This window comes from Macrobrachium rosenbergii, unplaced genomic scaffold (assembly GCF_040412425.1).
Source record: "Macrobrachium rosenbergii isolate ZJJX-2024 unplaced genomic scaffold, ASM4041242v1 13875, whole genome shotgun sequence".
Lineage (NCBI taxonomy): Eukaryota > Metazoa > Arthropoda > Malacostraca > Decapoda > Palaemonidae > Macrobrachium > Macrobrachium rosenbergii.
In genome coordinates, this window is record NW_027100719.1 from 95,530 (window position 1) to 109,478 (window position 13,949).

Genomic DNA, 13,949 nt, shown 5'->3' on the forward strand with positions numbered 1-13,949 from the left:
AAATCAAGTTAAATAAACAAAAAAGTAGCTGAAAAAAAGGCAAAGGCTTCAGTAACAGCAGGCAGAAAAAAAAAAACCAAACATCGTCCTCCATCGGGGCGCAAGACAGCCCTCAGCTGTTACTGCAGCACAGGACAAAAACCCACCAACCAGAAAACCCGATGGAACGTCAGGACGGCCTCACGCTGTCGTAAAGATGAGCAGCTCGTGGTCACACGGCTACTCATGAAGTCACACTCCACCTGCACGACGTGCTCCGCCGTGGCGTGCTCAATTTGCTGCTCAAAAAACTGCGACCAACGTCGACTCCAAAAACTGCCTGCTGCCACAGCGCTACCTTCGCTGCCCAACCAGACCCGACCCAATGAGAAGCGGCAGCTCACCGGCGAAAAACCTCAAAACAAAAAAAAAACTTGAAGGTAGGAGCGGCAATCCACAAAGGAACAAAGCGGGGAACCAGCAGTTCCATAAAACCATCACTTAACGTGACAGTAGTTATGTTAAAAATGACGCTAAGTACTGATATGTTTTTACACTACCCTTATCTGCTTTGGAGAAAAGATCGGCAAGGAAATATACTGCTGCAGTAAAATTAAGCTGCAAGTTGTAGCTGACTTCTTCTTGAGAGAAAAGAGTGTTCAAGCTGCTAACTGACTATATAGTGTCGTACATTGGCAGCAAGATGAACTGGAGCCGCCAAATAAAATTGGAAAGTATTTTAATCAAAACTACTGGACATGAAAGAACACATATTACTGCTGTTTTCACGCCGATAAAAGATACATACGAAAAGCTCGTGGTATGATGATGAAATCAAGAGAAAATAGCGAACGGAATCTTGATTTTTTTTGTTTACACAAAACAAAGGGCCAGCCATGCGTCATCTACTAACGAAAAAATGGCTAAAATAATTTCTAGCGAGACATATTTAAATTATGTTTCGACATAAAAACACGCCGTATAACGAAAAATACACATGTCCTTATAAATAAAGTATCTGAGATTCATTTCACGCTAACCCAAGCAAGAAATGCCCTCTGAACCGAGTTAAATGCATCGAAATAAAGACCACGTGATCGATTCTCTGACCAAAACATTTTGATCAAGCTATGATCGAGATTTATAATGCAAAAGCAGTATAAGAATATTTACGTTGGATACAGTGTAGTAAGCGCAACATTTTAAAGATCCATGGAAAAGATGCACATTCGTTATTTTGATGTTTGTATAATACGGCGGTGTTATGTGAAAATAGAATACAGTATAATGTAGGCTAGGCTACCGTATATGATATACGAAAGTGCAGGCCAGGCCTTGTTTGTTATTCAGTTTCTCTTAATACTGGCTTATCATGTCAGTCTGCATTGAACCTGCAGAATTAGCTGACACTAATAATTACTATACGTATATGTATAGCGTGTACTGTGTAGTGTAGAGCTAAACTACCATATATGTATAGATGGTACTGATTGCCTAGTGGCTAGAGCCATGATAGAGTTACGATTTTTCAACAAACGATGGGTTTTGGGACACAACCCCCATCATCGTGGGAATACCTATATATATATATATATATGCAGAATCTACTGGTCACTTTTACCAGACACATATGTAATTCTAATAGCCACAATGCCCTCTTAATTCGCTAATTCTTGGCGATTTTTTGGATATGCTTTGACAACTGGCCGATGAGTCAGGAAGAAATTGAGGAGCCTGTGACGACGACGCGAGGAAGCGAACCGAGTTACCTTAAATGCGGAGGTCATGTTGCCGACCTGGTATAAGAAATTATAGCGAAGTTAAGAGAGGGCATTGTGGCTGTTAAATTACATATATTATGTATATATATATATATATATATATATATATATATATATATATATATATACATATATATATATATATGTGTGTGTGTGTGTCTGGCTGATTCTGGGAAGCTATACTTTACAGTCTCATTTTAAAGTACAAGTTTGTTATCTGGCTTTTCGAATATTGTGATAGAGTGAGCCGACATCATAAGTTATTCCTATTCCTTTCCTAAATTCAAGGACTACTGGAATGAGATACTAGGTACAAAACTAAACAGCATTGACAAAAAAATAGAAAATAACTTAAAAAATACACGAAGAATGAAATCAAATGATTCAACATATGCAAGAAAATCTTCACAAAGGCAAGATCAAATCATTAGTCACCCAATTATTTAAGGGAATACAGAAATAATTCATATGTCATTCAGATCATAAATGTCAATGGGCCACATTCAGGTCAATTCACCATTAAATGTCACCACCTTCCTTGAAGAGGAACGTAGAGGAGGAGGAAGGGCATCTGTAAAAAGAACAAGCGTTATATTAAAAACCAGAAAATGTAAAATTGCAGCTTAAGATTTCACTGCCACAGAGGGTGCGTCTATGCCCATAGTTCTGAAAGAAAATTTTAAAATGTTTTTGAGCGGTACTCAATTCACCATTGTCCTCTGGAGACACAGTTTCAATCTGGGTGTTTTTTCTGACACCCCGAGCACACAGTCATGTCACTACAATGTGAATCTCATTGTCTCACTCACTCTGTGAAGAACACGCATTATATGGGATTTGTCAACGCACATATGAACATACTCTCGTGACATGATTAGAATTAGAAATCTGATGAACACGCCTCTTGCAAATCATTAAAACACTCTTAAAGTTGTGAAAATTCTTAAGAGAATTTTACGAAGCCTCTTACGAGCTATGAGTGCTCATATCTCAGGCCGAGATTTACGAGTGGTGGAGAGGTCTCCTAACTACTTAGGAGTTTCTCATAGCGGTAGTCACAGACTGTAAACATGGCAGACGAACAAGAACACCGCATTCGCTGCCAGAGGAATTTTCGTTCAATACTGGATATATTCAATGTGTATGATGACAGTGACTTTAGAAAAAGATATAGAGTTGATCAAAATGGCCTCATGTACTGTATGTGACTGACTTGATCAGAGAGGCGATTGCCAACCGTACAGAGAGGAGTCATGCCGTAACACTAGAGATGAAACTGGCGCTTGCTTTGAGGTATTTTTCAACAGGCAAAATGCAACTCTGCAATGGTGATGACTTTGGCCTCTCTCAGCCCACAATTAGCAGAATAATTACACAGACTGTTGGTGCTCTACAGCTCCACGGATGATCCAAAGACTTGTGAAGTTCCCAACCAGAAATTACAGCTTTAGTGAACCAAGTGCTGTACTCTTCATGCACAATACAATATTTAATCGCTTTCATTAAAGTAAATTTTCTTTAAAGCATATTCATAGCCAGTGATAATATTCAAGCACTGGATATGTCAAAATGAAAATGAAAGGAAATGACAAATATATGAGGTGTTATTTTTTCTTATTCTTAATTCTACAATTAAACAAGTAAATGGTTCCTAGATAGGGCAAAATATACCTGCGCTGGGCACCTCCGCAATTGCGGAAGTCATTACTTCAGTCTGCAATCTCGGTGGAGGAAGGGGAAAAGAAGGATGAAAGAATAGTGGGTGTTGATGGATGATTGGGGAGGGGTGGGTAAAGGAGAAAGAGTGGGGAAGACAATAGGCATTAATTATTTGGGTAAAGATGCCTGTAATTGACTTATTAGAAGGCCTCCAGTTCAAATGCTTTTCTTTTTGCATCAGCTGCAGCTCTTTCAGCTTCAGCTGCAGCTATTTTGGCTTCCCAGAAAGCCAATTCTGCTTTTTGTTTCTTTGCCCGAAAAGTGTCTTCAAGCAAAGGAAACAGAAGACGCTTTGCAGGTAGAGCATGGCTACTTTCAGCAGACATGCTTGCATGTGCTGTGGATGCTGAAGGACTCTGACCAACAACGAATGATGATGATGCTGGGACTGAAGACTGTGGATGTCTTGAAAGTGTTGACGGTGTTGAAGTGGGTATTAATACCGTCGAGATATCACCTTCAAAGGTGACACCGACTGCATCAGACATCACCTCACATGCTTCTTCCCCTTGTTCCTCTGACTCATCCCTGAAATATAAGGGGTCTAGGCGAGTTTGTCTAAAACAATTGGTCTAAAATACAATTTGTCTAAATCAATTTGTCTAGACCAATTCGTCTAAAACAATTTGTCTAAAGTACAATTTGTCTAATAACAAAATGTCTAAAATACAATTTGTCTAAATTAATAAAAAAAAATAATCAAATAAATCAAAACAAAAATTGAAAAAGGTGAATAAAAAAAAATATTTCTGAATTTCTATTTCTTTACGGGTAAGGTTTTATATTTTTTGCTCATAAATTATATTTTCTTCCCTTATTGGGAGTTAGAGATCGAAAATTAGATTTAGGTTTTTCTTTTCCTAGTCTTGTACGCTTTTCCAACGTTTTCAAATAGGTAACGATAGGGGAAAACAAATATAGCTAATATAAACAACAACTTCAGGAAATCATCAACTCCACACCCTAAAGTGGCAATTAGGAGTTTTTTTTTGAGATCATTATTTCTAGAAAGAACTTAGAATAACTTCTTTCTTGTTTATTTTTTTCAAAAGATATTATTTACAATTTTATTTTTTTAATAATAATAATAATAATAATAATAATAATAATAATAATAATAATAATAATAATAATAATAATAATAAATAAAATGTAGTTCAAAGTGTGAACGAGGTGAAAGAAATTGTAGTAAATAAAATAAAATAAAGTAATATATTTATTAAATGCAGAATTAGATGTAGAATTACATAAAGGAAGAAATTAAAGAAAAGACAGGTAACTTAGCCTAAAATTAATAAAATACATTCATATAGAACATTAAAATGTAAGATTTAATACATAAAAAATTAATAAAGGTTTTATTAAAAGATAACTTCTGAATAGACTACTTTTATAGTTAAAAAGAAAGATTGTGGGCAATACCACGTAGGTAATCAATAATATTATGTTGATCAAAAGTTTGAACAAGACTATTTAGACGTTTTGCTGAATCTCGATAGCGCTTCCTTGGGGGTTCTGGCTCTATCCCTGCAACATATTGCTCAATTCGTACCTCATTTAAACCTTGTTCTTTTTTTAAACAGTTGATGAACTTCCATATATTGGGGTGATGTGCACCTACTTCAGTTTCGAATCCACGATGCCATGTTTCGACGGCATTGTTCGTTTTAGGAAGATTCGTAAGCACTCTAGAATACATATTCCACATATGTGGAAAAAGAGGTGGACGTCGAGCGTACCGTCTATTAGGCCTCCCAATCCAAGTGTCTTCGAAATAATCGATGACCTCTTGTGCTTCATGGGGGAAGATGTTATCATCACACAATAATTCAAGCGCGTCTATTACGCTAGCTACGGGTACGAATGCCAATGCTGGTAGCATCCTCATCTGTAGAGCAAAACTGGTTTCTGTTTCATATTTTCGTCTTAGGCCATTATTTTGTATTGCACGGAAAATACATTGGCTAAAGTGGAAAAAACAACCATTTTGTTCTGTATTTGGAAATTCCTTCAGACACGCTTTCATCATAGCTTTCTCAAAATCGATCGTTATTGATAGTGGTGCGCACAAAGGTTCAAGCTTCTTTAACTGCTGTAAAAAAGCTATATAAGTTTCTTCTGTTTTGTCTGGCAGTAATGCAAAAAGAAGTGGCAACGAAACTTCCTGTTTTAGTCCATGAAATGTATATAGCTGATGAAATACCAAAGGTACTGTTTTAAATGTTCCGTCAGCATACCAGTGACTACTTTGTGATAAACACTGTAAATTCCGTTTGGTTGCAAATATGACTATACGTTTTTCAACCGGTCCCGAGTCATACATTAGAAACTGATCACCTTTAAAAGTAATGGTTAGATCAGGTGGAAAAACGATTTCACTGCATGTTGATGGTAAGACTGGTCCAGCGAGGTTTGCTGTCTTACAGATCTTATAGTTCTCTTCATACTTTGCACCTTAGGAAGTTTTGGAGCAACAGCTTGATCGCAATCTTCGAGCACATTAGATAAAACTGATCTGGGTGCGTCTTGTGTTGTCTTAGCCTGATGACGTATTTTTGTCATAATATCCTTTGCTGCACTTTCAGCCGCATCTAATACATGGTTGTGATTTGTAGATGATTTTACGATGTGATCATTTGCCGTAATTATACGAGCGCGGCATTTTGTTATCGGATATTTATCACACTTCCAATATACTCGGTCGTCATTTTCACCATTTTTGTAAAATGTAAATCCATTATCTACTAATTTCTTACGACCTTTTTCCGATTCGACGAATTCAAAAGGCATTTTGGGGTATAGCTATATCCAGTTTGAATATTTCCACAATAAGAAAGTGCTTTGTTTATGTAAAATGAAGAAAGATTTTTTTCCATATTTGTTTTTAAGAGAACAGCAGTTAAAATTACAGTAAACGACTAATTTTAGTTGTTTATTTGTAGCTGAGAGAGCAGCAATTTAAATTACAGTAAACGACTAATTTTAGTAAACGGCCATGGTTTAGAAGTTAAACAATAAGAAAAGATGGACTGATTGACTGATTTGTATAAATTCAGGAAAGTTTGTTTCTATTTCAAAACAATCATTGTAGTTCTGTAAATAACTTTTTTTATTCACCTTTTTCATTTTTTGTTTTGATTTATTTGATTATTTTTTTATTATTAATTTAGACAAATTGTATTTTAGACATTTTTTATTAGACAAATTATTTATTTTAGACAAATTGTTTTAGATTTAATTGGTTTAGACAAATTGATTTAGACAAATTGTATTTTAGACAAATTGTTTTATTTAAACTCGCCGGATCCCAAATATAAGACAGCATCTTATATTGTTTTTATCCCTTTTCCTTTGTTTGCATGCTAAAAACAAATACTGGTTTATTTATTATTGTCTGAAAGTCAAATAACACCATTTTCCTTATAATATCCAAGCATTTTCCACAAAAATGAACATCAAAATAATTCAACTCTCACCAAAATTTTATTGGAAAGAAACTGTATTTTTATTTAAAATTTGTTTATTATTACCCAAAATCAGAAGCTGAAGAATCCATGTGACCTCCCAGTCCAGAAATTTACATTTTTTACCTAAAATTGATTCGACGGCCACTGCAACCTCTGATAGGGGCTTGGGGGGATAGGGGTGGGTGGACCACCACCTGTAATAACAGTAGTGTTAGCAACAAAAATTTCATAAAAATAATACAGTAATAATCTTAATGGTAAATGCTTAAACAATATGAGTATAATTTGAGCTTAGGTCTGAGTCTAAAGTTCTTAATTTTACTGCTCATAATAGATCATTCATATTGTACACTACCTGGTAATGTGTGATAGGCTAGTGCACAAAACCACTAAATTTGTAATTGTAGCCAAGAGCTCTGAATTGTTTTTGCCAGTAAAAACCAGAAAATTCACCACAAAACACTTCATATTATGCTCCATTATTATCAATAAAATGATGGGGAAATCCTTTACAGCCACCTAACAAGGTTGGGGACCATTTATTGGGAACCGGGGTTTTGGGTATTGAAGAGGAAAACTAAAAATTAGTACTTATAATAATGTTAAATATGTATTTTTGAAAGATTATTTAAAAATTGATGTGAGTTATGATAAAAAAAAAAAAATTCATGCATCAATGGAATCGACAGGACATTTGCTATCGACGTAATTTCTATTTTTTCCAATGTCAACCATGATTTTTATTACCTTTAATTATAAGTAAAATTTTGTTTACTAGCCTAACCAATAATGCTTACCTAACCTCAACTTTATTAGTATCTATTTATTTTATACACTATCCCCTTAATTATGTGTCTACTTTTTTTAAAGCTCACAGACCTATTCTATTTATTTTACCAAAGGATTTTTTATTTATATTTTTATTTAAAAATAAAGGTGTGGAGTTATTCTCAATAATGGTAATTTTTCTAGTTTAAAGTCGCATAATATGAAAGCTTTTATTTAAGAAATTTTGCTTTATCTTGGCCTAAAATGTAAGAATCTCATTGGAAGGCGTTTATAAAAAAAAAAAAAGAGGGGCCTTTATTTATTATTTTTCATAGGAAATAACCAATTTTTTACTGACAAGTTAGAGAAGTGTTTTATTTATTATGGATTTAGCCTAACCTTAAACACCTACCTAACCTGTCACTAAATTGGTTATTTATTTATGGGAGCTGCGCCTAGCCTCCCCTTTTATTTTTAAGAGTTCAACCTTGATATTCTTTATTTTTATTTTTTAATAAACAACATTTCTTTGTTAAAAGCTTATTATTATGCAATTTAAAATAGAAATTACCTCATTTATTACCAAGGTATGTAAGTTTGGTTAGGTCTTGTATTGTTACATTTATCATGTAAAACCATTGGTCAAGGTTTACTTTGAACAGCACAACTGTAATGTAGAGTCATGGCCATCCAATTTTATCTAACCTAACCTTGCTGTGAAAGCAATGTCTTTACCAACATCAATTTTTCTACCATGCCTTTCTCACATAAACTTAACTAGCCTAGGAATTTAGTTATTAATTGTATGGCTGATAATGGATAACAGAAGGGCTTCTTTACCTGTTGCTGGCACAGATTTTCTGTGGTTGCACAGCTCTTCCCTTCCCCTGTGCTTTGAGTGCCCACCATTTCTTTTCTACATCACACTTTTATTTATTTAGACTCGGGAAATGATGCATTCAGTTTGTTTGTGACATCTTCCGACATGTCTCGTCTCATCTTCGCTGTCACTTCCGAGCTGAATTTTTTCCTTTCTATTATATGCCTGTTTTCATCTATCAACTGCAGTAGACGAAGACAAGCGTCTTGCCTTCCTCTGCCTCATTTTTTTGGAATACCCATTGGCACTTTTAGAATCGATAGCAGTCGGTACTGAATCCATTTCTAAGGATGGATGGTGATTTGGTCTTGGTCTGTGCTGTTTGAAGAGTCCGACAGTCCGCAAAAATTAAAAGAAAACAAAACATACCTTTTATAAATACTTTTGATTTCATTTATAATATATAGATCACATTAATATCATAAGTAATAAATATATTGGATTTTTATTATAATTTTTTTACTAAAATAATGGCTTAAATCGTATATTCATGGACTGTATTATTACATATTTTCCGCTATTGTTTATTATTTTCCCGGGAAAGTTTCTTTATAAACATACTCTTTTTCATAGCTATTTAGATTCTCTCAGAGCGTTGATAAAACACTCTTAGAAATTCCTCTTAACTATAAGTGATTGAGTGACTTATAAGGGAATATTTATGAGATTTCATAAGACCTATGATAAATACCGCCCCTGTCTTTTGTGCCCCTACACTGCCTTCTGCAGCCCTTCTGTTGGTGGGGGATAGTGTTTGTATCCTCTAGGTAGTTTTATAGCCTTTCACTGATGATACCTGTTAGTAACTTCCACATTGTTGGTAGGCCTGTAGTTACTTGCTATATTTTCGTTGTTCAGCTGAGTCTTTCCGTACTAAGGATGTTCTCCCTGTGTTCATCCATCTGGGTGCATGGTGGTTTGTGATACAATGCTGGAGTTTGCTATTCGGCTCCAGGAATTTCCTGGTGGTTGTCTTCCCTCTTAGTTGGTTGTACAGTCTTTTCTGGTTGGTCCCGAAGAGTTTGTTCTGTTGGTATCCATTCCATCAGTCCGCTGGTACCCATTTATTTTTTAGCTATTCATTTTTCAGTGAACTTGCTCTAAATGTCATTGTCTATTTATATATATATTTATATATATATTTATTTATATATATATATATATTATATATATATTTATATATTTATTTATATCTATTTATTTATTCCATTTCATTATTTTTGGCGTTACCGATTTATTTATTTATTTAATTAATTATTTAAAAATATTTCATTTAGCATTTCATAAGTATGCGGGTACATATTTAGCACAGACTACTACTTTTACATTTCCCAGATGTGCTGCATTTATTATTTATGTCGGTAAAGCTATTACTTACTCGTTTCACTAACAGCTCTCACTTCTCGTGGTTCTCAGTTGTCCAATTTCGTATTCCTTACTCCACTCATTCCACAGGATAATTTATTACACGATTCCTGTAAACCTCAGAGGAGCCGGTTTATCCTGAAGTTCATTCCGAGAGAAGAGCAGTGGCTGTTAATTGTTACTCCCTCGCCAGTTGTCGTCTGGATGCCAGTATGAAAGGCCGTTGGTTTTCTCCACTGGCTTTTGCCTGATAAAAGGCGCAGTTCACTTTTTCCCCTCAGGATTTCTCTCCCTCTTCCGTACTTCTTTTACGCTTTCTATCACACTGATTAAAAACTTAAAATTTCTAATATATTCTCTAATAGCCGATAAATTTCTCATAGAAAAGAGAGAAAATAAAGAAGAAAATTAAAAGATACAAAAAGGAATATTGTCATCAAGGAAAGAAAAATAACTCTCTCTCTCTGTCTCTCTCTCTCTCTCTCTCTCTCTCTCTCTCTCTCTCTTTCTCAGGAATTTATTGCTAAGAGGTACTTAGGTGGAAAAGGTCTCGGCAGCAAGAAGTGGGGAGTTACTTTCCTAGTACAGCATATTCATATATTATGTCAAATCTAGTCTTGGATATTCTTCCTTTTGACTTATTTCTTCACATTGCTTGTTGAGGGAATCAAAGGTTTTCCCTTCTCGCTGTCAGTTATTTGTTGCTGAGGCTGTAACAGAAACTAGCAGACTTATTTGAATTAATGTCTGTGCTGTAGGGGCGACACAAGACAGTGTCTGTTAAAATCCAGGACAGCCACCCCAAATGCTTTCCCGTTGCCGAGGAACACAGGCAAACTCTTATTTACACACACACATTTACAAACACAAACTTATTTAAGTAATTATATTTTTCTCTTGTACTTACTCTATATCGAAACTGCCGATGTAAATGCAACATTTATGGGAAGAAACCCAATGATTACTTTTAAACAAAGGCATATTTTCTTTTCCTATCGCACAGCTGTCTCTGAAAGCCTATGGATAGCAGAATAGCAGGAGAGGATGGCGATTTATTCAATTTACTTGTGCTGCACCTTTTGGCGTATTCTTTAATTTTGTTAACTCCCTTGACCAATAATCACCTTCCCTCTTCCTATAAACAAACCCCCACCCCACGAATGCTCCTCCTCCTCCTCCTCCTCCTCCTCCTCCTCCTCCTCCTCCTCCTCCTCCTCCTCCTCCTCCTCCTCCTCCTCCTCCTCCTCCTCCTCCTCCTCCTCCTCCTCCTCCTCGTAGTGAGATCCCTGTTGCATCCAGTCGACAACTTGGACCATTTCCTGCTCACTCTCAGCCGGTTAATCATCCGTCTCATGAATCTCATTCCGATCTTTGTCGCAGCATCAGCCAAGATTCTTTCGTGTCTCTTCCTTGAAATAACGCAGGTTTTAGAATATCAGCTTGAATCATAACGGTCTTCAGCTCTCTCTCTCTCTCTCTCTCTCTCTATTCTCTCTCTCTCTCTATCTTCTCTCTCTTATCAAGTTCAGTCAAACTAGCAAGTCACTTTTGACCTGTAGACCTGATTTATTTAAATGGCTTCTAATGTTTTTCTTTTCCGCATACGTGTTTAAGGCCTGTTATAACCAAGGTCACCGCCGAGCCTCTGGAGGAATTATTGACCAGTGATGAAGATGAACTCCCTTAGGCTAGAAAATCCCAGTTCACCATGATGCTCAGAAGACCTTCGCATTCTCACTTCAACTTTTCTTCCTCTTCTGGTATACCTCTGTGCCGTGCTTAGCAAAGGGAAAGTTTCTTGTCTATTGGCGTTTATAGATTAAAAGATTTCCAAACTTCTGCGACGGTTTCCATCGTCGAAGTCTTATACTGTTTTGTTGCAATGGATTTTAGTTGTTTCCTTGTGACGGAGGAAGGGCGGAGGAACGCTCCCAGACATAGGTTTGGGTGCTAAAACGGCTTTTCTTGCACCCCAGTCTCTTTAAGGGCCGGCGGTAATGTTCGTAGTGATTATAAGACCAAATTTAAAGATTCTCCTGAAGGCCAAATTTCCTTTTTAGGCTAAGGTACTACAAGCTAAGTTTTTTTTTAATGTTGGCTAAATTTTCATGCCGTTTATAAGACGAAAAGTATTTCAGAGAACTACATATGCAGTGTTAGACACAAAATGCAGATAATTCTGAATGGATAATGTTAATTGCATAGGAGTGATTTCGCCTTTGTAGAGAATTATACCAACGGAAGCTCTAAGGATATAGAATCTGGGGATACTTTGTGCATAGATGGGTTTGGTTATGTCCTGGTATGCAGAGATATTGCACATACGTTTCAGTGTGTGTTTTTCATGCAGAAACCGCGAAAACAGGCAACTGGGGACTAGGACTGAAAAAAGTGGTTCGCAGCTCTAGCAAAATGGCACATGTTAGGAAAAAAGGAAATGAAATTGTGGTTTCACAACAAATCCACTTCCAGCTTCCAATTCCTCTAAGGGCTCCCAAAGTGCCAAATTATTGCTAGAAATCGTCGTGACCATTTTCAAAACAGTCAAGAGAACTCTTTTACCTGCTGCTGATACCCATTGAAATTTATTGGTCACCGAAAATCTTGCTTTGTTTGTCAATCAAAGATGAAATTGTATATTTCTGAAGGCTTGAAATATACTCATTCAACCTTCGCAGTTATAAGAGAAATGTGAATTTGGGAACCAAAATAGATATTTGTGTAGGAACGAAACTGGAGGATGGGTGCTTCTTATCCCATTAGAACTCTCTCTCTCTCTCTCTCTCTCTCTCTCTCTCTCTCTCTCTCTCTCTCTCTCTCTCTCTCTCTCTCTCATATATCCGACCTCTTGGATTATTGATACAGCTGGAAGAATAGAGTTGATCTCAGAGCAGCTATTAAATGTTCGACGTTGGACATTAGCAAGACGCAGTGCCTATGTTTGAGGTTTGTTTTGTTTCCATGGTCCTTCCCTTCTGCTGGCCAAAACAGGTGCAGTTTGCTCCGCGCATAACTTGAATGTCACTTGATTTCGTACATTAGTACATTTCAAAATGCCTATACTTTTATCAGTGTATTTATATATTCATTTATTGACCTTCCTTCATACAGAAATACGAAGCTATTTAATTTAGATTTTAAATAATTGTTCTCGTGTTTAGTGTAAGTGTCGTAGACTTTATAGTAATTGCTGTTATCGTTAATGACACCATTATCAGGAAAAAATTATCTTTTTATTATGTTTTATAAGCTCTGTTTCAGTGAAGGTGATTTGTGTATCTTGGAATGTTTTTCTAAATGTGGCCTCCATGAAAAAGCTCCTGTTCGTAGTTTGGTGGTGTAGTGTGAGTCAAGTGGGCTTCACTCCATCCTAAGTGTTGAAAAGCAAATGCAAGAAACTAAAATAAATAGTAGTAGTGGTACAGTTCCTGGGAGCATTAGGGTGTGTGTATGTGTGTGAGTGGCACTGCATAGTCAGGGTTCTTGGAAAGCACTCTTCTGTGATCTACCTGGCTTTGTAATTTATCTTGGATTTCGTGTTTTTTAGATAATTACTTAGAAAATAGGTATTATTTTAATTATTTTTATTTATTATATATATATATATATATTTATATATATATTTATATATATATATATATATATATATATATATATATATATATATATATTATATATATATATATATTATATATAGATAGATTTATTTATTTATTTATTTATTTATTAATTTTATTTTATACTCCTTCCACAAACTCCTCATTTTCTCACTTACGTTTCAATCCTTTTTTGACTATTTTCAGAGGTAAGGTCATAGTTTACAGTAACTTTTAGGGGCAAATTTATATATATATATATATATTTATATATTTATTTATATATATATATATATATATATATATATATATATATATTTATATTTATTTATTATATATATATATATTATATATTTATTTATTATTTATTATTTTTCTTTATATATTATTTATT

General features: G+C 35.2%; 1 protein-coding gene across 1 annotated transcript; it reads right to left on the bottom strand.

The window, feature by feature from the left end:
• Window positions 1-3,619: 3,619 nt before the first annotated feature.
• On the bottom strand, window positions 3,620-11,275 carry LOC136837860 (tol-Pal system protein TolA-like). Its single transcript, XM_067102746.1, has 2 exons — window positions 11,118-11,275; window positions 3,620-4,007 (listed from the first exon to the last, which is right to left on the bottom strand). The coding sequence occupies exons 1-2, from the start codon at window positions 11,273-11,275 to the stop codon at window positions 3,620-3,622; spliced, it is 546 nt and encodes a 181-aa protein (XP_066958847.1).
• Between the last annotated feature and the right edge of the window lie 2,674 nt (window positions 11,276-13,949).